Source organism: Mustelus asterias, chromosome 3, assembly GCF_964213995.1.
Source record: "Mustelus asterias chromosome 3, sMusAst1.hap1.1, whole genome shotgun sequence".
Lineage (NCBI taxonomy): Eukaryota > Metazoa > Chordata > Chondrichthyes > Carcharhiniformes > Triakidae > Mustelus > Mustelus asterias.
In genome coordinates this window covers 157,106,083-157,131,630 of record NC_135803.1, presented here as the reverse complement: position 1 = coordinate 157,131,630, position 25,548 = coordinate 157,106,083, and the positions used below count along the sequence as shown (strand labels likewise).

The 25,548-nt window shown below is 46.8% G+C and overlaps 1 protein-coding gene across 2 annotated transcripts in view; it reads right to left on the bottom strand.

Moving 5' to 3' along the window:
• Positions 1-571: 571 nt before the first annotated feature.
• The window catches only part of LOC144491754 (uncharacterized), a 43,414-nt gene continuing 18,437 nt past the window's right edge, over positions 572-25,548 (bottom strand). Inside the window, exons 6-12 of one of the 2 annotated variants that reach the window (XM_078210005.1) lie at positions 16,583-17,367; positions 11,808-11,884; positions 8,993-9,100; positions 3,963-4,180; positions 3,809-3,877; positions 1,300-1,395; positions 572-924 (exon numbers count right to left, since the gene is read on the bottom strand). In XM_078210005.1, coding sequence (XP_078066131.1) covers positions 714-924; positions 1,300-1,395; positions 3,809-3,877; positions 3,963-4,180; positions 8,993-9,100; positions 11,808-11,884; positions 16,583-17,367 — 1,564 coding nt within the window. In that variant the 3' untranslated portion in view covers positions 572-713. The remainder of the gene's footprint in view (positions 925-1,299; positions 1,396-3,808; positions 3,878-3,962; positions 4,181-8,992; positions 9,101-11,807; positions 11,885-16,582; positions 17,368-25,548) is intronic. The other variant, XM_078210008.1, reaches the window with a different exon arrangement.

Here is a 25,548-nt window from a genome sequence, read left to right as displayed (position 1 = left end):
TCTAATGAAGATTATTATAAAATGTAGAGACTTTTAAAACACTGGCTTCCACCAACAGTGTTCCACACTGTGCTATGAAGCAGGTACAAGATTATTTCCCAGTATAGCAATGTGGGATTGTGGAATTTCTACAGGACGATACTGTCAGCTGATGCTCCCAGCACGGATCCTTGCTTCAGGGACCTTGTGGATGAGAGGATTAGGGATGCCTTGGTCTATCAGTGCCAGTCTGCATGGTTCAGTTACATTCTGCATTTATCCAACACACCAACTTGGGGAATTTTAAACTGGCAAATAGCGTCACTGAAGAAGAGGCAGAGGCAGAAGATTGTGAAAGGGCTGTGACTGGTACAGAGGCATGCAGAATGCCAGTGATGGGATTCTCACAATGTCACACTAACCCTGCATCCCATCCCCACGTCTACCATGGCATTGTGCTCATGAAATCCTCTCCATTAAAATCCATGGAATTCACTCCTCCCTTGCTGAAAATAGAACAGTGGCCTGTTAGGAACAGAAACCTGGGAAGAAAGAGTTCGCAAATTAATAGTGGCCACAGACAGTCTTGTTTATGTATCGTAAAACCAAGTGGACATTTAATGTTTCACTAAATAAAAACATTCATCTCAATAGTGCAAAAATATGCAGCACTCATTGATAATACCAAAACAGCACAGCATCTTTCCTCAACATCACACTTTCTTCCCCAATACTCATTTGCTCTTTTGGTTGAGATTTCTTGGCTGGGCTGGGGCCCTCCTGCCTTTTGCTCCTAATCTTCTGGCTGGTGGTTGGATGGCATCATTTGAGGATATTGCTTTCACCATGTCCTCCTTCAGCTCCTCGAAGTAGCAGTACTGTTTCTGGACCTTTGCGGGAACGACGCTCCAGTGCTTTTTGCGCTTTGAGTATATCCTGTGGTAACTGAGATAAAGAAAGAGGCAGTTGATCAACTGATGGAGTAAATATAAACAAACTTCGAGTTAAAACTGCCCGTGAATGTGGAGGAACCCCGACAGCTTGATTGCTAACTGCACACACTAACAAGGGTGCTGACTACTATTCAGAGCCATCAATACATGTCCTTGCAGCGCAGCAGCCGGCCAGTGCTAATGACAGGGCATATACTTAGGATGGAACAAAGTACTGGAAGGACGCTGCTGTCCTCAGCACTGTGACATACCGTGAATCTATGACTTCACTAACACTGAGGAAGAAAAGAGCAAAGGCCAGCACTTTATCCGGTGGGATTCCACTGTGGACCCTGTCTCCCTCCCTCTCGAGTTATTACCCACTTACACAATTTCACCGTCAGCATTACACTTGCATTCACGATCCACGTGCGAATTATAATCGACTGCTGCCAACAAGGCACGGAGCAGGTAATCCTCGTACCTACAGGGGAAGATCAGTGAAAGCAATAAAGCAGCAAACTTAGAATAGAGAAGCAATTTGTCAATGAACACCACCAGTGGTGTACTACAGTTAGCCAGGTTTAAGGTAGATGCTTGTAGTTACACTGAGCAACACTCCCCAATCTAACCTGGAACATGTGTGATGTGGATAAATCAAACTGTGCGAGAAGGAAGGCTAAGAAAGTCACTTCAAAATGCTGTAGTTATCCAAAACATTCCACTGAGTTAAGGTTAAAACTTGTGAGTGAGGGAGGTTTTTTTCACTTCTGTAATCTTGGATCCAGCCCAGGTCTGAGGGGGTGAAAGCTCAGATTGTCTGTGACTAGAAATAGATTTGTGCAGATTTCCATCCAGTTCCACAGCATCAGATGCAGGGAAAGAATGTAAATCATAGAATCATAGAAACCCTATAGTGCAGAAAGAGGCCATTCGGCCCATCAAGTCTGCACCGACCACAATCCCACCCAGGCCCTACCCCCATATCCCTACATATTTACCCGCTAATCCCTCTAACCTACGCATCTCAGGACTCTAAGGGGCAATTTTTAGCACGGCCAATCAACCTAACCCGCACATCTTTGGACTGTGGGAAGGAACCAGCGCACCCGGAGGAAACCCACGCAGATACGAGGAGAATGTGCAAACTCCACACAGACAGTGACCCAAGCCAGGAATTGAACCCAGGTCCCTGGAGCTGTGAAGCAGCAGTGCTAACCACTGTGCTACCGTGCCAGTAAAAAGATTCACAAACCCACCCATTCCCACACCCCCATGTACACTCTCCCCCATCACTGACTCTCCCCCATTCCCCCTCCCACACCCCCATGTACACTCTCCCCTTTCACTGACTCTACCCCCCCCATTCCCCCTCTCACACCCCCATGTACCAACTCTCCCCTACCACTGACGCTCCCCCATTCCTCCTCCCACATCCCCATGTACACTGTCCTCTATCACTGACTCTACCCACCCATTCCCCTTGTACACTTCCCTTCGTACGGACTTCAGCCATTCATTGAATATTCTTCAGTGGTTGTAAATCCACTTTGGGATATCCGGAATGAAGGTTATTGCTGAGCTGGGACAGATTAATTTGCCATTATAGAGGCAGCTTTATCCCATGCCTGTTCCACACTGATTCTAAGCTGAGTGTGTGTGGTGTGGATGCTGAACAGTACATGGTGAATTCACAGCACTGTCTCACCACAAAGCAAATTGTCTTTTGAACAGTGAAGGACTTGATAGGCTGAATGGCCTAATTCTGCTCCTATATCTTATCTTAAGGAAGAAAATGTTACAATGGCAGCAAGAGGTATCTCTCTATGAGAAACATCAAGGTCAGCATGAATATTTCAACAGAACAAACCTAACAGCGTAGGAAAGTGGGAGAATGCCTCTTGTTTTTTGTAGATTTACAGGGAGCTGCCACACTGTATAAAACCTGCACTATCACAGTTGTGACCTGTAATGTGTCTATCTTGCAGGACAAGCCAGGCTCCAAACTCCATACTAACATTGAGGGGGTTGTGTGGCACACATTGCAGTAATCACTCATCTCATAGGATCTTATTGTGAGGAAAATACTTGTCACTCCTGTTTTCATCTGCATGTCAAAGTGATTTGTTACGCTCACCATACTTTCGAGATGTTGTAAATACAGCTTGTTCAGTGCGAACAAGTATTGACGGGTGCATATTTCACTCAGCAATTCTCTAAAGCTTCTAACACCGTCCACCTGATGCAGTGTTACTGAATGATGCACAAGGTTTATAGAATCTGACAGCACAGGAGGAGGTCATTCAGCCCATCGTGCCTGTGGTGGTTCTTTGAAAGAGCTATCCTATTAGACCCACTCCCCCCTGCTCTTTCCCCAGAGACCTGCAAATTTCTCCCCTGGAAAAACCCCTCAGAATTTTGATTGCCTCTGTTAAATATCCCCCTTAACATTCGGGACGGTGGCACAGTGGTTAGCACTGCTGCCTCACAGCACCAGGGACCCAGGTTCAAATCCAGCCTCGGGTCACTGTCTGTGTGAAATTTGCACTTTCTCCCCATGTCTGCGTGGGTTTCCTCCGGGTGCTCCGGGTTCCCCCCACAGTCCAAAGATTGCAGGTTAGGTTGATTGGCCATGGAAAATTGACCCTTAATGTCCAAAGATAAGGGGATTAGTGGGGTAAATGTGTAGTGTTACAGGAATAGAGCAGGGGGTGGGCCTGTGTAAGATACTCTATTGGAGAGTCGGTGTAGACTCAATGGGCCGAATGGCCTCCTTCTGCACAGTCGGGATTCTATGAATCTCTGTTCTCAGGAGACCAATCCCGGCTTCTTCAACCTCTCCACATAATTTAATTGATAAATATAAAATTAGGAATGTTTTATTGGCATGTACTTACTCATATGTGAAGTTTTTTGCAGTATACATTTGAAGGTGATTGTTAAATGATTCTAATTCACTGGTTACCCTGTAAAAGTTATGAAAACACTGCCTTACAATCGTGAACCAGTACACCGAATAATTCAGCCAAAGAGAAATAAAAAGAAACCCACCTGGCTTGGACGAAATAGTTGAGGTGGGAGGTAAGCCATTTGTCGTACACCACTTTGCGCAGGGCATGGTGGGCAGGTGAACCCGCTGTTAGCCACTGCTTCTCCTTGATTTCCTTGTCTGTGAGAGGGCCGTGCTCACAGGATGCTGCAGTGGAACAGTCACCAAGCTGCCACTCGTGGACGTTCACTGTGTGATGCAGAATGCTGCGCCAACGAGCCTTGAACGACAAGAATTCATCACAGATCTTTGAAGACACCACATGGGGTGGCACAGTGGTTAGCACCGCTGCCTCACGGCACCAGGGACCCGGGTTCAATTCCCGGCCAAGTCACTGTCTGTAACACCACATTCTGCACTCTCTCTTTTCCTTCTCTATGTACAATATGCTTTGTCTATATAGCTCGCAAGAAACAATATTTTTTACTAATACGTGTATAATAATAAATCAAATCAAATCAAAATGTCTGTGTGGAGTTTGCACGTTCTTCCCGTGTCTGCGTGGGTTTCCTCCGGCTGCTCCAGTTTCCTCCCACAGTCTGAAAGACTTGCTGGTTAGGGTGCATTGGCCATGCTACATTTTCCATGCTACATTTTCCCTCAGTGTTACCCGAACAGGCGCCGGAGTGTGGCGACTGGGGGATTCTCACAGTAACTTCATTGCGGTGTTAATGTAAGCCGACTTGTGACACTAATAAATAAACTCAAACTTAAAACTTATGTTTCTTTTCTGCAAACTTCCTCCCCTCCTCTCCCATGAAGGATTGAATTTGTGCCTGAGGGACTGATCCCTGTATTCCCATCATTCCTGTAGCTTGAGCGAGAGGTGACCTGATTAAATCTTGAAAGGGTTTGAAAGGGTAGAAGTGGAGTGTATGTTTCAACACCAAAAACCTCTATTTATTTACTGAACACCTTTAAAGATGCCCAAATGGTTCACAGGAATGCGATCAAATCAAGTTTAACCTGAGCCACATCGGGAGATTTAGAGAAGATGACCAGGAAGTGGTAAAAGAGGTAGGTTTCGAAGAGCGTCTGAGGAGGAAAGCGAGGTGCAGAGGTGGAGAGGTTTAGGGAGAGAATCCCAGAGCTTAGGACCAATGCAACTGAAGGCACAGACACCAATGGTGGAGTGAATAAATTGGAGATGTTCAGGAGACCAGAATTAGAGCAGCACAGAAATCGCAGAGGATTGTGGAGCTGGCAGGGACCACAGCAATGGAGAGATTTCCAAAGTAAGAAGTTTAACACCACCAGGTTAAAGTCCAACAGGTTTATTTGGTAGCAAAAGCCACACAAGCTTTCGAGGCTCTAAGCCCCTTCTAGAGCCTCGAAAGCTTGTGTGGCTTTTGCTACCAAATAAACCTGTTGGACTTTAACCTGGTGTTGTTAAACTTCTTACTGTGTTTACCCCAGTCCAACGCCGGCATCTCCACATCGAGATTTCCAAATGCAGGGAAAACTAAAACAGAGAGCCACAAAGGTATGACAGTCATTAATAAAGTTTCGGACACCTCCAAAAATGGAAACAGCAATTTTATATCTGACTTATCAAGCTGTTGTGTGATTTTGTCAGCAATTGTTGGAACACAAATCACCTCCAGGAAATATTACAGCCCCTAATTCAAACTGAGCATTTTCAAACTGTGGTATAATGTTCTCACTGTTATTGCATCTTAAGAATATTCTTGCCTTGACCTCTAAGTGAAATGTAGAATTGTAATTCTACCCCCTCCCAAAGCCCTGCACTTCTCTGATTCTCTCCAAATATTCACATCATAATAATCGTTGTCCTCCAAGTTGCCATATCTCTCACTTCAAAAATGCCTGGGCAAACAGAACGAGAAATCCAGAAGAACTGCAGTAACCGACTGACCAGGGTCAGTCCAGACCATCCAGACCTCTGAACAATGCAAGAAACAAAAGAACAAAGAAAATTACAGCACAGGAACAGGCCCTTCGGCCCTCCATGCCTGCACCGACCATGCTGCCCGACTCAACTAAAACCTCCTACCCTTCCGGGGACCGTATCCCTCTATTCCCATCCTATTCATGTACTTGTCAAGATGCCCCTTAGAAGTCACTACCATATCCGCTTCCACTATCTCCCCCGGCAACGAGTTCCAGGTACCCACTAATCTCTGTGTAAAAAATCTGCCTCGTACATCTCCTTTAAACCTTGCCCATCGCACCTTAAACCTGTGCCCCCTAGTAATTGACTCTTCCACCTGGGAAAAAACTTCTGATTATCCACTCTGTCCATGCCCCTCATAATCTTGTAGACTTCTATCAGGTCGCCCCTCAACCTCCATCGCTCCATGTACTTTCCACAACTGAATATACAGCGGGTGCCCAGCTTACTCCTTACAGATCCAGGCATAGTCAAAGAACAAAGAACAAAGAAAATTACAGCAGGCCCGATAGTCCTCCAAGCCTGCACCAACCATGCTGTCAAAGCAAGTGAAATTCATATCATCATAAATCTTTGGAATTTTTTGTCCAGGGAGCTGTGGGTTCTCAGTTTGTCTGAGTACTGTCAAGATTCAGATCAATAGACTTTTGAACACTAAGGGTATCAAGGAATATGAGGGTAAGGCAGGAAGTTCAGACAACTCGCTATGGCTCCTTCGACAGCGCCTTCCAAACCTGAGACCTCTATCATTAGAAGGACAAGGGCAGCAGTCAGATGGGAACACCACCACTTTCAAGTTTCTCTCCAAAGCACTTGCCAACATGACTTGGAAATACACTGTTGTGGCTTCACTGTCACTGGGTTAAATTCTTGGAACTGCCTTCCCAACAGCACTGTGGGTATAGCTACATCACATGAATTGCAGTGGTTCAATAAGGCAGCTCACCACCACTTTCTCAATCGCAAATAGGAACCCATTAAAAGCTTTTATAAAAACAAACTTCCAATGATACTCCACATCGAAGGCAGCTGACGTTTTAATATGTCCTTTAACCTGTTAATCAAACTGTGAATGCAGACCCTCACCCACTCCCCTGCTGAGATAGTTATAGCTTTTGAAAATCAGCCAAGTATTCATAAAGAACCCTTTGAATAGGTCACAAACAACTACTGAAACTGTTAGAACAGATGCTACACCATCTTCCCCATTAATCAAACCATACAGTTTTTTTAAAACTCTGACACCTGCAGCCTGTTTTTCAACTTTAAAGGGCTGGGGATTTAATTAACTTCAGACCATGACCATTAAAAAATACCTTACCATCATTCAGGGGTATTTGTATTTACTCCATCAATCTGTGCCTGCAATGGAGCACATGCAAACACAAGGCCTGGACCTTGGCTCCTCTCTCTGCGACTGGATCCTGAACTTCTTAACCCATAGACCACAATCAAAGAACAAAGAACAAAGAAAATTACAGCACAGGAACAGGCCCTTTGGCCCTCCAATCCTGCACCGACCATGCTGCCCGACTTAACTAAAACCCCCAACCCTTCCGGGGACCATATCCCTCTATTCCCATCCTATTCATGTACTTGTCAAGATGCCCCTTAAAACTCACTACCATATCTGCTTCCACTACCTCCCCCGGCAACGGGTTCCAGGCACCCACTACTCTCTGTGTAAAACATCTGCCTCGTACATCTCCTTTAAACCTTGCCCCTCGCACCTTAAACCCATGCCCCCTAGTAATTGACTCTTCCACCGTGGGAAAAAGCTTCTGACTATCCACTCTGTCCATGCCTCTCATAATCTTGTAGACTTCAATCAGTAAGGTAAAGCAGTAACACCTCCTCCACGATCATCCTCAACACCGGTGCCCCACGAGGCTGTGTTCTCAGCCCCCTACTATACTCCTTCTACACCTATGACTGTGTGCCCAAATTCCCCTTCAACTCAATTTTCAAGTTTGCTGACGACATCACCACAGTGGGTCAGATCTCAAACAATGACGAGACAGAGTACAGGAATGAGATAGAGAATCTGGTGAACTGGTGCGGCAACAATAATCTCTCTCGCAATGTCAACAAAACGAAGGAGATTGTCATCGACTTCAGAAAGTGTAAAGGAGAACATGCCCCTGTCTACATTAACGGGGACGAAGTAGAAAGGGTCGAGAGCTTCAAGTCTTTTGATGTCCAGATCACCAACAACCTGTCCTGGTCCCCCCATGCCGACACTATAGTTAAGAAAGCCCACCAATGCCTTTACTTTCTCAGAAGACTAAGGAAATCCGGCATGTCAGCTACCACTCTCACCAACTTTTACAGATGCACGATAGAAAGTATTCTTTCTGGTTGTATCACAGCTTGGACTGGCTCCTGCTCTGCCCAATACTGCAAGGAACTACAAAAGGTCATGAATGTAGCCCAATCCATCACGCAAACCAGCCTCCCATCCATTGACTGTCTACACTTCCCGCTGCCTTGGCAAAGCAGCCAGCATAATTAAGGGCCCTACGCATCCCGGACATTCCCTCTTCCACCTTCTTCCATCGGGAAAAAGATACAAATGTCTGAGGTCACGTACCAACCGACTCAAGAACAGCTTCTTCCCTGCTGCTGTCAGACTTTTGAATGGACCTACCTCGCATTAAGTTGATCTTTCTCCACACCCTAGCTATGACTGTAACACTACAGTCTGCACTCTCTCCTTTCCTTCTCTATGAACGGTATGCTTTGTCTGTATAGCGCGCAGGAAACAATACTTTTCACTGTATGTTAATACATGTGACAATAATAAATCAAATCAAATCAAGTCAAACAGTGGGTTAAAGCTCTTGTAACAGCCAAAAGGGAGTCAGCCTGAACTCTGCACTGAGTTCAAATGCCCCTACAAAGTTCATATTTCCCTCATTTGTAAATTTCACCCTGCCTCCCCACCATCGCCCTCCAACAACAATAGAATACATTGGAATGGGAGCAGAATCTCTGCATCCAGGTCCTGTCCGCCATTATTGAAGGTGCGCGGAGTCTCGCCGACTCTGCGACAATCCAGGCCTGGGTTTTACTCTATGTTGTCCTATTATTTCCTTCAGCCCAGACATGGGTGACACTCACCATTAAGGTGTTTATATCACCATTACTATGTTGGCAGCAAAACATGAAGTGTTTTAAGATGTCACTAATCCAAGGTTGTAGGTCTTTGCTGTCACTGGAACTCACTGCCTGGAAAATAAGATAAGAAACACTGTAAGAATACACAAAGGAGTGGGAGACAAGCTCTCTGGTGCCTCAAATGCAATAGGAATGTACGGACCTCTGGACTGGAAAAGACCAAGATACTTTGAATTCACCTTCCATCGTCCTGGCTGCCACATGGTACATGGAGTTACTGACTAATCAAAGTGGCGGGGGTTGCGGGGGTGGGCTTTGACAGTGTTTAGTTTAGACAATGGATGTACACTTCTGCTCAGGATTCTTTACATAGTTAATGTTTCATCCATGAACAAGTTTAACAGAATGTGACAAAATATTGTATTTTTCAACATTTTCCCAATATCACTGTGGTATAAAGTGAGATAGGATTGTGTATATGGGTGTGACGAATTTAATTTGACTGAAGACAGACTGCAAGGTTAAAACATCAAAACGGGGTTCGGTGTGAAAGCAATATTTTCAAGTGGAGATGCGCAGGGAGAATGTGGGAACCAGGAGCAGTGTGAATGTGGGAACCGGGAGCAGTGTGAATGTGGGAACCGGGAGCAGTGTGAATGTGGGAACCGGGAGCAGTGTGAATGTGGGAACCGGGAGCAGTGTGAATGTGGGAACCGGGAGCAGTGTGAATGTGGGAACCGGGAGCAGTGTGAATGTGGGAACCGGGAGCAGTGTGAATGGAAATATAAAGAGAGTGATTTGAAGTTTAACTACTGTATTTCAAAAGAAAAATGTACAATTAGCAGAGCTTATAAATGCATAAAGATATTTTCACCCAAAAATAGTAGCCATAAGAATAACATGAAAGATCTTCTGCTCTGGGAAAGGGAATTTTGAAAGGGATTTTAAAAAATTATTGACATGATGTGGGCGTCACTGGCTTGGCCAGCATTCATTGTCCATCCCTAATTGCCCTTCAGAAGGTGGCGGTGAACTGCCTCTTTGAACCGCTGCAGCTCCTGACTGCACAGTGGGGAATTCCAAACCAGGATGCTGAGTGACTTGGAGAGGAACTTGCAGGTGGGGGTGTTCCCAGGTATCTGCTGCCCTTGTCCTTCTAGATGGTAGTGGTCGGGGGCTTGGAAGGTGCTGTCTAAGGAACCTTGGTGAGTTCCTGCAGTGCGTCTTGTAGATGTAGTCTTACATAAGACCATAACAAATAGCAGAAGTAGGCCATTCAGCCCATCAAGTCTGCTCTGTCATTCAATGAGATGATGACTGATCTGATATGATAACCTTCAACTCCACCTTCCCGCCTTATCCCCATAATCCTCGATTCCCTTACTAATTAAAAAGCTGTCCATCACAGCCTTGGACATATTTAACGACCCAGCTTCTATAGCCCTCTGCTTGAGAGAATTCCACAGATTCTTCTGAGAGAAGAAATTCCTCCTCACCTCAATCTTAAACGCGTGACACTTTACTGTGAGGTTATGCCCTCCGAGACTCTTCCACAAGGAAAAATAACCTCACAGCGTCTACCCTGTCAAGCCCCCTGAGAATCCGATATGTCTCAATAAGGTCGCCTCTCATTCTTCTAAACTCCAATGAGTACAGACCCAACCTACTCAACCTCTCCTCATAAAAAAACCTTTCCACACCTGGGATCAACTTAGTGAACCTTCTCTGGACTGCCTCCAATGCCAGTATATCTTTCCTTAGATATGGGAACCAAAATTGTCCCTGGTACTCCAGGTGTGGTCTAACTAGTTTTAGCAAGACTTCTCTATTTTTATACTCCATTCCCATTTAAATATAAGCCAACATTCCATTTGCCTTCCTATTTAATGTTTGAAATCTCCAAAAGTAGTTTGAAATTTGTGCGCTTGACTTCAGTACAGATACCTTCTCATACTAAAATACAAATTGCAAATTGTTGTGATAGCTTGTCCAAGTTTCCCTTTGGGATTTGGGCAATCTGCAATTACCACCAGCCATATGTTGACAAGACTGATCATTTCCATTGGTCAAAGCCTGACCTAAGAAATGTAAAATAGTCTTTGTACAACCTCTTTGGGATTTGATCTCAGCAGTCACATGACTACCTCTTTAGAGATAACGAGGTTGCTGCCTTTTCTGAAGTGTGAGTCATAGTTGGTCCTGGCTTCAGTCATTTTAATGCCTTTGTCCATTGGAACTGCTCAGAATTTTCCAGAACAACCAGTATGAGAAGAGCTGAGGTCCAACAATTTGCCCTTTTATTTTCAAACGCAGAATTTAAACAAAGGAATATGCAAGGGATACAAATTTCATTTAGATTATTTTTCTCATCATGCCATCTCGCCATGGCACACAATCATTATACTCGGGCAGATGGCATTGGCCCTCGTGTTTAGAAGATTGAGGGGGTGAGCTGATCCAGGGGTTTAACATGTTACAAGGATATGATAGGATAAATATGGAAAAAAGTATTTCCTCTGGCAGGCAAGTGTAGAACAAGGGCTGAATCTTAAAAATAGCATTTGGGGTGATGTCAGGAAGCACTTTTATCAAACAAAGAACGAAAGAAGTCTGCAGCTCTCGAAATACTGTGTATTCCAGGAGGCAATTATAATTTTCATGAGTCTCAGGAAGTTGGCAGAATGTGGAGCAAAGGCAGGTAAATGCAGTTAAGAAACAGATAAACCATCATCTGTCAGTCTGGAGGAACAGGATTGAGAGGCTTGTTGCTATCTTCCTGCGTAACAGAAGTAATGAAAATTGATTGACTTCAGATTACCTGATTTAACTTTTCCTGGACAGCTTTAATCCCGTGCCAGAGATCCAACTGGTGAAGAATGTTTGGATATTTTGACTCTAAATATAAACAGATAATGACAGAAACTATAAATACATTAAAACCACCCACGTTTTTGAACATCTGTCCAAATGTCTCGTGATGAGGTTTGCTGTGTCTTTTGTCTGATAAGAATCCAGTAAAATGCTTCTTCTATAAATGCAAGTTATCGTGCTGAAGAAAGGCTTCTTGAGCAAAGCACTGGAAGATGAATAGCACTTGAGCAAGGGAGATGAGAGCCCTCACCCAACAGACCCCCACTAACTTCCCCTCACCCTGCCCCCCTCCCACTAACTTCCCCTCACCCTGTCCCCCTCCCACTAACTTCCCCTCATCCTGTCCCCTTCCCACTAACTTCCCCTCACCCTGTCCCCCTCCACTAACTTCCCCTCATCCTGCCCCCCTCCCACTAACTTCCCCTCACCGTCCCCTTCCCACTAACTTCCCCTCACCCTGTCCCCCCCCCCCACTAACTCCCCCTCACCCTGTCCCCCTCCACTAACTTCCCCTCACCCTGTCCCCTTCCCACTAACTTCCCCTCACCCTGTCCCCTTCCCACTAACTTCCCCTCACCCTGTCCCCCCCCCCACTAACTCCCCCTCACCCTGTCCCCCTCCACTAACTTCCCCTCACCCTGCCCCCCTCCCACTAACTTCCCCTCACCCTGTCCCCTTCCCACTAACTTCCCCTCACCCTGTCCCCCCCCCCACTAACTCCCCCTCACCCTGTCCCCCTCCACTAACTTCCCCTCATCCTGCCCCCCCACTACCTCCCCTCACCTTGCCCCCCCACTAACTTCCCCTCACCCTGCCCCCCCACTACCTCCCCTCACCTTGCCCCCCCACTAACTTCCCCTCATCCTGCCCCCCCACTACCTCCCCTCACCTTGCCCCCCCCACTAACTTCCCCTCACCCTGCCCCCCCACTAACTTCCCCTCACCCTGTCCCCCCCCCCCACTAACTCCCCCTCACCCTGTCCCCCCCCCACTAACTTTCCCTCACCCTGCCCCCCCACTACCTCCCCTCACCTTGCCCCCCCACTAACTTCCCCTCACCCTGCCCCCCCACTACCTCCCCTCACCTTGCCCCCCCTCTAACTTCCCCTCACCCTGCCCCCCCACTACCTCCCCTCACCTTGCCCCCCCACTAACTTCCCCTCACCCTGCCCCCCCACTAACTTCCCCTCGCCCTGCCCCCCCACTACCTCCCCTCACCTTGCCCCCCCACTAACTTCCCCTCACCCTGCCCCCCCACTAACTTCCCCTCACCCTGCCCCCCCACTAACTTCTCCTCACCCTGCCCCCCCACTACCTCCCCTCACCTTGCCCCCCCACTAACTTCCCCTCACCCTGCCCCCCCACTACCTCCCCTCACCTTGCCCCCCCACTAACTTCCCCTCACCTTGCCCCCCCCACTAACTTCCCCTCACCCTGCCCCCCCACTAACTTCTCCTCACCTTGCCCCCCCACTAACTTCCCCTCACCCTGCCCCCCCCACTACCTCCCCTCACCTTGCACCCCCACTAACTTCCCCTCACCCTGCCCCCCCACTACCTCCCCTCACCTTGCACCCCCCCCCCACTAACTTCCCCGCACCCTTCCCCCACCACTACCGCACCCAATGCCCCCCCCCCCCCCCCCCGCCCCGCCACTAACTGCCCCTTCACTGGATACTCTTCACTGGGGTCATCCTCCAGTAACTTACTGCGTTTCCTGGAATGAAGAACTTGTCGTATGAGGAACGGTTGAGGGTGGTGGGGGCCTGGAATGCGCTGGCGGGCAAGGTGGTGGAGGCGGACACACTGGGAACGTTTAAGACTTATCTAGACAGCCACATGAACGGAGTGGGAATGGAGGGATACAAAAGAATGGTCTAGTTTGGACCAGGGAGCGGCGCGGGCTTGGGGGGCCGAAGGGCCTGTTCCTGTGCTGTATTGTTCTTTGTTCGTTGTTCTTTGTTCTTTTACTGTCTACATGATTATAGAAGAGGATTTCCGTTTATATTAGCTATCAGTCTCTTTTCACACTCCCTCCTTGCTTTTTTTATTTGTCTGTCACTGCCCCTCTGGTTGTTCTATATTTAGCCTGATTCTCCACTGTATTTCATAACTGACATCTGACACACTCTGACCTCTTCCCCTTCATCATCACCACTATCTCCCTCCTCTCCTCGGGTGCTCTCGATGTATTTGTCCTAGCTTTCCCCATCAGGGGGATGCACCTTGACATTATGGGAACGGTGTTTGTGAGTATGGCACTGACTTAACTTAAAAGGGAGCAAGACACTGACATTTGCAAGTTATCAATTGTAAACAACATTTGTAAGATCTGATCTAATTTAAGATCCATACAGACAGTGGCTTTTGCTACCAAATAAACCTGTTGGACTTTAACCTGGTGTTGTTAAACTTCTTACTAATTTAAGAGGGACAGGGTACTGTTGTTTGTTGGTTTATTGATCTGAAAATAAACTATTCATAAAGGAGTTGTGAGCCTTAACCATTTTCCCCACCCAGACAGCTTCAGGCCAAACCTCATAGTTAGCAGCATAAAAGGTGTGGTGCAAGTTCACCTCTCCAATAGGGCTATTTGGATAGAGCAGGGAAATAGGACTGACTGGACTGGATCGCTACAAACCCCTAAGCTAATCCCAATTGCCCGCATTTGGCCCATATCCCTCTATACCCATCGTACCCATGTAATTGTCTCAATGCTTTTTAAAAGACAAAATTGTACCCGCCTCTACTACTACCTCTACTGCCTCTGGCAGCTTGTTCCAGACACTCACCACCCTCTGTGTGAAAGAATTGCCCCTCTGGACACTTTTGTATCTCTCCCCTCTCACCTTAAACCTATGCCCTCTAGTTTTAGACTCCCCTACCTTTGGGAAAATATATTGACGATCTAGCTGATCTATGCCCCTCATTATTTTATAGACCTCTATAAGATCATCCCTCAGCCTCCTACGCTCCAGAGAAAAAAGTCCCAGTCTATCCAGTCTATTATAACTCAATCCATCAAGTCCCGGTAGCATCCTAGTAAATCTTTTCTGCACTCTTTCTAGTTTAATAATATGCTTTCTATAATAGGGTGACCAGAATTGCACACAGTATTCCAAGTGTGGCCTTACCAATGTCTTGTACAACTCCTGTATTCAATGTTCTGACCAATGAAACCAAGCATGCTGAATGCCTTCTTCACCAGTCTGTCCACCTGTGACTCCACTTTCAAGGAGCTATGAACATGTATCCCTAGATCTCTTTGTTCTGTAACTCTCCCCAACGCCCTACCATTAACTGAGTAAGTTCTGCCCTGGTTCAATCTACCAAAATGCATCACCTCGCATTTGTCTAAATTAAACTCCATCTGCCATTCGTCAGCCCACTGGCCCAATTCATCAATTGTCGCAATTGGAGATAACTTTCTTCACTGTCCACTATGCCATCAATCTTAGTGTCATCTGCAAACTTACTAACCATGCCTCCTATATTCTCATCCAAATCATTAATATAAATGACAAATAACAGTGGGCCCAGAACTGATCTCTGAGGCACACCGCTGGTCACAGGCCTCCAGTTTGAAAAACAACCCTCTACAACCACCCTCTGGCTTCTGTCAAGAAGCCAATTTTGTATCCATTTAGATACCTCACCCTGGATCCCGTGAGATTTAACCTTATGCAACAACCTACTATGCGGTACCTTGTCAAAGGCCTTGCTAAAGTCCATGTAGACAACATCAACAGCACTGTCCTCATCTACCTTCTTGGTTACCCCTTCAAAAAACTCAATTAAATTTGTGAGACACGATTTTCCACTCACAAAGCCATGCTGACTGTCCCTAATCAGTCCTTGCGTCTCTAAATGCCTGTAGATCCTGTCTCTCAAAATACCTTCCAACAACTTACCCACCGCAGATGTGAGGCTCACTGGCCTGTAGTTCCCAGGCTTTTCCCTGCAGTCCTTTTTAAACAAAGGAACAACATTTGTGCCATTGTTTAAAAAGACACAAATGACTCAGTTCCTTTACTCTGTGTCATTAATTAATCCTGTCACATTACACAATACCAAGTCTGATATAACCTGCTGTCTGGTTCATTCCAGAACGTGTTGTTCTAAGAAACTATCTCGAAAGCTATCTCGAAAGCAACCCTCATCCAATTACGGCTGCCAATCTGATTTTTCCAGTTAATATGTAGATTAAAGTCACCCAAGATTATTGTCATTTCTTTGTCACTAGCACCTAATATTTTTTCTTGTCCTACATTGTGGTTAATGTTAGGGGGGCTGCAGACCGCTCCCACTAGTGTCTTCTTTCCCCTGCTATTCCTCATCTCCACCCAAACTGATTCTACATCCTGAACTCCTGGAAGGAGATTGTCTCCAACTATTGCATCAATAACACCTTTGATGGACAATGTTACCCCTCCAGATTTACCTAGCTTCCTATTCTTCTTGAATACCTGAGGCAGGAGAATCATTTACAATGTCAATTAACATGGGGAGAAGAAAGTTGGGTGGTCGACAGTTTAGTGAGAATGAGGTTGAGAGTGTGGAAAGTGATTCTTTTGACAAGTGAGCTAAAAGTGAGCACGCGTGGAGGAGAGCCGAGAGAAACCGGAGAAATTCAGGGGTAACCTTGGTGGGGAGGTTTAGCTTTTTGGACCAGCTGAAACAGATTGTTCATTCTTTATTCGTTCTGAAAATCATGAACACTTACTCATTATCATCAGGAGCTGGGGATCTGCATCTGTAACTACCTCAGAAACATCAAGATTATTCTGCATCAAGCACTGGAAGGCACGTTGAAACCCAGAGATTTCCAAATTTCTCAGCTTCCTGGTTCCTTCTCTGGCATCGATGACTTGAACATCAAGGATCTTGTGAGTGGAATTGTCCATCATTGTGCAGGTGAGGTATTTCTCTGAAAGGACATGGCTGTTGTTGCATTGGTCCCCCAACACCACAATGGGACGTGTGAGTCCCAGAAAGTGTCTCTCCTGCATCTTCCTCCAGTAGTTTGTCACTGACGGCTGGACATATGACTTCTGAATCTTGAGAAATGATTGATGACTGACTGGAAGCATATTCAGGAATTTCAACATCAGTGCAATTTTCCGATAATTATTCCCTGATAAAACTATGCTTGATACCAGCAGAAAGTTGCCGGCAGGGTCTCCATCAAGCAGTGGCTGAGACCACCAGACAGACTTGTGTCCGTGGTGACAATGGATTACGACTTTCATTGCTGTCGCCACCACATGCAGTTCCAAATCTATTTTGCCATTGCAGTCGAGACACTCACATTTTGTAAATGCTTTCTTGGCTAGCGACATAAGACATGTATCAAAGATGATGCCAGTCCTCATGCCACATATGCTCTTGTCTTGTGCTGAAGCAAGTGAAACTGGGATAGATTCTTCTTCTCCAGATACTGTTTCGTCATTAACGATGCTCAAGACTTCCTCTTCCACTGTGCAGTCCCTTAGCTTAGTATTTATGAAGCTGTTTAGAAATCAGAAATTATATTTACATTGGTAATTCATATGCCAATTACATATAAAGAGAGATCATTGTCTGCTTAGTGTAACAATACATTGTATTAATGTTTTAATAACTGTAAGTCTGGCACAATTTCGACATCACCCAAACTTCTGTGACACACTTATAAAGAGCAGAAACAACGCAGACACAGGATCCATAATGTCTGTAACTCTGGCTGGAATTTTACCGGCACGTCCGCCCGAAGCTTGTAAGATCGCGCCCGAGGCCAGCAGAGAATGCCGTTCTGCGAGTCTCGCCTGCAAAATCAGGGCCTCTGAATGATTAGGAAAGGGTCTGATAAGTTAGACATAAATATGTTTTTCCTTATGGGAAGACCAGAATCAGGAGCTAAAAATACAAAATACCATGAATAAATTCAACAAACAATTCAGGAGCAACTTCACCCAGTGATACTAACTACCAGCTGGAGTGATCGAAGTTATAGATACCTCTAAGGGAGAGCTAGGTAAACACATGCCAGACAAAGAATTAGAAGGATATGTGGATCAAATTTGATGAAGGGAGGTGGGGAGAAGCCTCTTCGAAGTATAAACACCAACATTGATTAACTGGGCTTGTTTCTGTGATGTACATTCTGTGCAATTCACCGATTTACATTTGAAAGGAAACTTAAGAGTTGTAGCTTTAAGCTCTCCACAGCAGCTGAACTCTGACCTCAGCAATTAGATTTTGTGTCATTGGCAAATGCATCATCTTAGCTGTGACTTAAGGCATTACAGAGCGTTCCACTAAAATGGTTTGGTAACGCAGAACTTGAGTACTGCTGAAAGGGACAGGGGCAGAATTTTCCAATATTTTTTCAAAGTGTCGGTCCCATCAGGTAAACCAGAGAGAATCCCATCGATGCAGTCAGCAGGAAAGGTCGCCAACTATTCACCCTCTTGAACCAAACATTTTCTTCCATGTATTTTGTGTCTTTGGCAGCCTGCCTCTGACTCACTCGCCCCACCTCAACCTAATGGCTACAATCAGTGGGGCTCACCATTTAAACCCCTCCCCAGCACGCCCCTGTGATGCACTATCAATCACGAGGACTCCAGCGAGTGAGTGAAATAACAGGCTTTTATTCACAAAGAACTGGAGCACACCCTTGTAGCTGACCTGGCCCAGACTGAGGCGAGGAGGAGGAACCATCACCTTTATACCTCGCTCAGGTGGAAAGGGAGGAGTATCAGGTGGAAAGGGAGGAGTCTCAGGTCAGGTGCAGCATGAGTGTGTCCGGGCATACACATGTAATTACAGTGGGTCACCACATTCACCCCCTCTTTAAAAAAGAGTCCGGCGGGGGTGGTTGGAACAATATATACAGAGGCATGAAGATATATATATATACACAAGAGTCACGAAACTGAAGTAAGGCGTCGTCCCCTCACAGGTTCAGCCTCGGGCGGCTTGACTAGTCGCTGTGAGCGCCGTAGTACCGGTTGAGATGTTGCTTCCGATGGCAGGGTGGAACCACTCGAGTCCGCCCTCGTCCCTTCTGGTCAGGTCCTGTGCGGTGACTCCGGGGGCTCAGGCGAGCTGCATACAAGGGGCAAAGATGTAAGCGGACCTGGTGCTACCTGAACAGAGGGGTCTAGGGATGTGGGGTCATAGTGGGCTCCGGGGCACCTGCAGGCGCCAGGTCCCGGATAGAGACCGTGTCCTCCCGCCCATCGTGGTATGCCACATAGGCATATTGGGGGTTGGCGTGGAGGAGCTGGACCTTTTCGACCAGGGGATCCGACTTATGGGGTCGTACATGCCTCCGGAGCAGAACGGGGCCTGGGTACGCCAGCCACGATGGTAGTGCGATTCCCGAGGTGGACTTCCTAGGGAAAGCAAACATCCGTTCATGGGGGGAGGCGTTGGTGGCCGTGCACAGGAGGGACCTAATTGAATGCAGTGCATCGGGGAGGACTTCTTGCCAGTGGGAGACTGGAAGGCCTTTAGACCGTAGCGCTAGTAAAACGGCCTTCCAGACTGTCGCGTTCTCCCTCTCTACCTGCCCGTTACCCCTGGGGTTGTAGCTGGTAGTCCTACTCAAGGCTATGCCCTTAGAGAGCAGGTACTGACGCAGCTCATCACTCATGAATGAGGATCCCCGGTCGCTGTGGATGTAGTTAGGGTAACCGGACAGGCCATGTAGGGCCTTGACAACCGTGGTTGAGGTCATGTCCGAGCAGGGAATGGCAAAAGGGAATCGGGAGTACTCATCTATAACGTTGAGGAAATAGATGTTGCGGTCAGAAGAAGGAAGGAGCCCTTTGAAATCGACACTGAGGCGTTCAAAGGGGCGGGTGGTTTTTATGAGCTGTGCCCGGTCCGGCCGATAGAAGTGCGGCTTACACTCTGCGCAGATTGGGCAGTGTCTGGTTATAGACCGGACGTCCTCAACAGAATAGGGCAAGTTACGGGCCTTAATAAAGTGGTAGAGCCTGGTGACCCCCGGGTGACAGAGGTCATTGTGGAGAGCCTGTAGTTGGTTCACCTGTGCGCTGGCACATGTTCCGCGAGACAGAGCGCCCGGAGGCTCGTTGAGCTTCCCGGGCCGGTATAAGATATCATAATTGTAGGTGGAGAGCTCAATCCTCCACCTCAGGATCTTATCGTTCTTAATCTTGCCCCTCTCCGCGTTGTTGAACATAAAAGCCACCAAACGTTGGCCCGTGAGCAAGGTGAATCGTCGGCCAGCTAGGTAGTGGCGCCAGTGTCGCACTGCTTCGACGATGGCCTGAGCCTCCTTCTCGACAGAGGAGTGTTGAATTTCCGAGCCTTGGAGGGTTCGTGAGAAGAAGGCTACGGGTCTGCCCGCCTGGTTAAGGGTGGCGGCCAGGGCGAAGTCAGACGCATCGCTCTCCACCTGGAAGGGGATTGACTCATCCACAGCGTGCATCGTGGCCTTCGCGATGTCCGCTTTGATGCGGTCGAAGGCCAAGCGGGCCTCTCCCGACAGGGGAAAAAGGGTGGATTTGATAAGTGGACGGGCCTTATCCGCGTAATTAGGGACCCACTGGGCGTAGTATGAAAAGAAGCCCAGGCATCTCCTCAGTGCTTTAAGATTGGTGGGAAGGGGAAGTTCCATGAGGGGGTGCATGCGGTCAGGATCGGGGCCGATGACCCCGTTCTCCACTACATACCCCAGGATGGCGAGGCGGTGAGTACGGAAGCCACACTTCTACTTATTGTAGGTCAGATTTAGGAGAGCGGCCGTGCGAAGGAATTTATTGAGGTTTGCGTCGTGGTCCTGCTGATCATGGCCGCCGATGGTGACGTTATCCAGGTACGGGAAGGTGGCCCGCAGCCCGTTCTGGTCCACCATTCGGTCCATTTCACGCTGGAAGGCCGAGACCCCATTGGTGATGCCGAAGGGAACCCTAAGAAAGTGGTAGAGGCGGCCATCCGCCTCGAAAGCCGTATATTTGCGGTCCTCCGGGCGGATGGGGAGCTGGTGGTTGGCCGATTTGAGGCCAATCGTGGAGAACACCCGGTATTGCGCAATCCGATTGACCATGTCGGATATGCGCGGAAGGGGATACGCATCCAGCTGCGTGTACCGGTTGATGGTCTGACTGTAATCGATGACCATCCGGTGTTTCTCCCCAGTTTTGACCACTACCACCTGCGCTCTCCAGGGGCTGGTGCTAGCCTCAATGATCCCTTCCTTCAGGAGCCACTGGACCTCGGACCTAATGAAGGTCCTGTCCCCCGCACTGTAACGTCTACTCTTAATGGCAATGTGCTTACACTCGGGGTTGAGGTGTTCAAATAGCAATGGAGGGGTGACTTGGAGGGTTGAAAGGCTGCAAGTGGTGCACGGTGGGCAGTCTAGGAACTGTGGGTTGCAGCTTATCTGAATCGGATTGGACGGTAGTGGAGGCTCCGAGGAAGGCTTCAAAGCACTTCAGCCAGTGATTGAAGCTGTTGGCGGCTCCCACAGCTTGCGGATCCAGGTTTAATGTATCGGGCTTTAGAAGTTGCTCCATTCTGGTTTTTTTCTTTGCGAATAAAATTAATGCACTATCAATCACGATACGGGTGTGTCCAGGCATACACATGTAATTACAGTGGGTCACCACACCCTGTACATGTTCCAAATCCATCTGGGGGGAATGACTGCCAGAAAGACTGCACCACGCTTCACCAAGGAAGCCCTCAGCAAGGTCCTATGTTGTCCAGAAGAGACAGGAGGCACAATCCCCCTCCCTCCCCCATCGCAAAGTGACACTTCTCTGGGTCCCCCACATCCTCTCTGGCGCCCCCTCTACAATGGACACCCTGGAGGGTAATGGTGACCTGAGCACTCACGTTTGCTCTCCCCTTCGGAGGTGAGAACACCAGGTTCTTGTTTTTAAACAGCTGCTGCCGGCCTGTGGAGGAACATTCAGTAAATGGGGGATGGGGAAGAGATGGGGGGGAGGGGGGAGAGAGGGGGAGGACGGGGAAGTCCCTTCGGAGGGACGTTAATAAGATTATTTAAATGAGGTTCTTGATCTTCCTGGACAGGAACCTTGTTATGTCACCAGTGAGGCGGGGAGTGGGGGTGGGGGGGGGGGGGGATGAAATTGGGAAATGCGATCCAACCAATGAGAATCATGTTTCCTGATTCTCGCAGAACTTTGCGCCCACATTGCCATGCTCGCTGATGGCCAATGCAGTATCAAAATTCCACCCACTGTGTCAAAGCTTTTCATTGTATACTCATCAGGACAGATTTGAAAAGTACCAACTGTAAAGGGAACAACAATGTATATTGCATGAGAAGTGGGAGCTGATTGGTTGGCAAGTGGTCTCTGATTGATATAGGTGTTGCCATTGAGAATGCACCAGGGAACAGATAACTGCCAAGCCTCTCTTTGGATTCAAACTAGGCAAGTCCACTCTGATCAAGACGTTGCCATGGGGAATGAACCAGGGAATGGCTGTCTCCAAGCTTTAGTTCAGTTGAAAAAGATGTGGATATTTCTTTCTGTCTGCAAAGGACAGGGGCCTTTGTGTGTGAATATATGTGGCTTTTCACAAGCGTACGTGAGCCACACTGCGAGCCTGGCTGATAATCTTAAATTAGATGTCACCGTAATTCTTAGCACATTCAGCATTGCTTAGCAAATGCTGTCCAATCACAGAATCACACCGCTGTTTTGAATTTTGTAAGCACAGGGAGGTTGAGAACAGTCAGTTCTTTGCTTGTTGCAAACAGTCAAAGGGGCACGTAGTTTGATGTGATGATACGCCATTGGGACATACATACCCGACATCACACCAGCACTGAAATTCATACTATCTTATTCATTTGTGTGATAGGCAGCACGTCCTCTTGGCTTGATGGCAGCATCCTGTTAGTGTAAAGTTTCACTTGTGTTGCTATTGCATAGTAGCAGCATGGAACAGTTAGCTTTACCTGGTACTGTAAATTGTCAGACTCCTGACCCTTAAGGGTAATCTGAGGCAGGCTGGGTGCTTTCCAAGGTTGAAAGTGAGGGCCTTAGGCCGATTCATGAGTTTGTGCGATATACAGTGAGCAGGATCTGATTGTGGCAGCCATTATCCTATAGGATAGTGTTGACGCGCCCAATGTCAGAATCAAGCTGGCATGCCCCTGGCAGAGGAAGGATGGACTTTGTTCAACCCCCTTTCTTGGTCGCAACAAGATTACTTCAAAAGGGATCCCTTCCCTTGTGGAAACCTATTCCCAGTCCCAATATATTCATGTTTTATGAGGAGACAATTTAACCAGGCTTTCTTGAGTTGAGAAAGAGTAAGTTTATTGGATACTAGATACAAGGAAAATAATAAAAGAAATGCACGTACATTCACAGATTAGAAATGAGAAGTGAGTCCAAAATAATTTTTAAGCAAGATATACGAATCAGTCTTTTACTTGTCTGTGAGGAGTTGACAGTGAAACGCTGTGTCCGATTAAGGTTCTTTATCCCAGGTGTGCTGACTTCAGCAGTTGAATAGTTGGCTTTGAGATGCCAGGGTTCTGTAGTTTAGCGAAACGGAGTTATCCTGCTTCCTTTTCAGCTGTGGTTTTGCTAAATTGGCTTGCTTCAGCAATCAGAGATAGAGCAAGAGTTTTATTTTTTACCTGTCAGAGCAGGTGTGACTGTTGCTATCTTTTCTCATTTCTGTGTCAAACACTCTGACTCACCCACACTCCAAATCTTGCAGCTGGCTTTTTATCCCAGCTCCGTGTGTATTCCTGGGAAGCGGAAACCCATAAAGCAAGTCTGGGGTATAGCTTACAGGATATATTTCCTGCTGAAATGATACTCAGCTCCCATTATCTCCACAGGAGATGGTAGTTCACTTTTGCATGGCTTCTTCCTTTGGAATATCTGCCGAAGAAAGGGTGTGACATACCACTGTCTTACTTTTTGTATCACCCACACTGAAACCTCCTCAATTATCTTGGCTTGTATGTCCATTTTTAAAAAAACACACGTCTTATATAAAAGTCCAACATATCCATATGGAATTTGGGATTTCTCTCTATCATCATGACAATGGGCTACATCCTGCCCTTTAAAATGGAGACTTTGGTCACCCTCAGTGCCCAGTTTACCTGAGATTTGAATATAAACAAGAGCTTTGCAGTTAACTGCTCCCTGATGCATTGTCCATGGCAACACATCTACCAATTAGGGTCAACTTGCTAACCATCAGCACTCGCTTCTTGTAGTAAATAATGTTGTTTCCTTTACAATCAGTGTTCTGTGTATCTTTCCTAACCAGTGCAAGACAAAAAGTTGCAACAGCATGGTCGGAATTCTCTAGCCATTCATGTCCCACCGCCGCTGCAAACGGGGACTGAGATGTGGTGCTCAGCCAAATCTCCATTCATTGCAGCGGGACCGGAGAATCTGCTGGCACGAAGGGCTGGAAAATGCTGGCCAAAGTCTCTTTTTTCCAATCAAAAATAGGAAATGCTGGCAATAGTCAGGAGGTCTGGTAGCATATGGGTAGAGTGAAACCTAGCTAACTCAGAGCTTCTTTCAGCAATACATATCAAAGTCTTGCCTCCAGCACAAGTCTGTAATAGCTTCAAGGTGCCAAAAGTTTATTTGATTTGATTTATTATTGTCACATGTATTAGTATACAGTTAAAAGTATTGTTTCTTGCGCACCATACAGACAAAGCATACCGTTCATAGAGAAGGAGAGAGTGCAGAATGTAGTGTTACAGTCATAGCTAGGGTGTGGAGAAAGATCAACTTATTGCAAGGTAGGTCCATTCAAAAGTCGGAGCAGAGAAGCTGTTCTTGAGTCGGTTAATACGTGACCTCAGACTTTTGTATCTTTTTCCCGACAGAAGAAGGTGGAAGAGAGAATGTCCGGGGTGCGTGGAGTCCTTAATTATGCTGGCTGCTTTCCCGAGGCAGCGGGAAGTGTGGATAGTATCAATGGGTGGGCGGCTGGTTTGAGTTTATGTTAAAGAAAACAAAACTTCTTATTTTCCACTGATTTCTCTGACCTTGATAAGCTGATTAGTTTCTGAGGGTGGGAGCCAGGAATATATCTATCGATGAGTTGTCTGATGTACAATCCAGACCACCATACCTTGCTGTCTAACCCATTCAGCCAGTTTTCATAATACAGAATGAGTATATGTGTGAGAGTGAATGAGTGTATGTGAGAGAAAGTGAGTGTTTGTGATTAAGTGTGTGAGAGAGTGAATGAGTGTGTGAAAGTGAGTGTGTGTGAGAGAGAAAATGTGAGTGTATGTAAAGTCAAAGCAATACATTGATCATTTTTAAAAATGAATAATTAATAAAGATGGCCACAGGAGTGAGTTGTGTGTCTGGATCACACACTGTCCCAGGATGCTCACTCACTTATGCTCATGTTATGATATGGCAAATGGTAATTGTCAGGCTGCCCAAATCCCAAAGGGAAACTTGGACAAGCTATCACAACCATTTGCAATTTGTATTTTATTATGAGAAGATGTCTGTACAGAAATCTGGACCACAAGTTTTAAACCACTCAGAGATTTCAAATATTAAATTTAAACATTTATTTAAAAATAAAAAAGAAAACTTTGACACTCAGGATTACATTTAGACAGTTCACAGGAGTTCTGGTTGTAGGAGAATAGAGGGATATGGGCCCCGGAAGGGTAGGGGGCTTTAGTTCAGT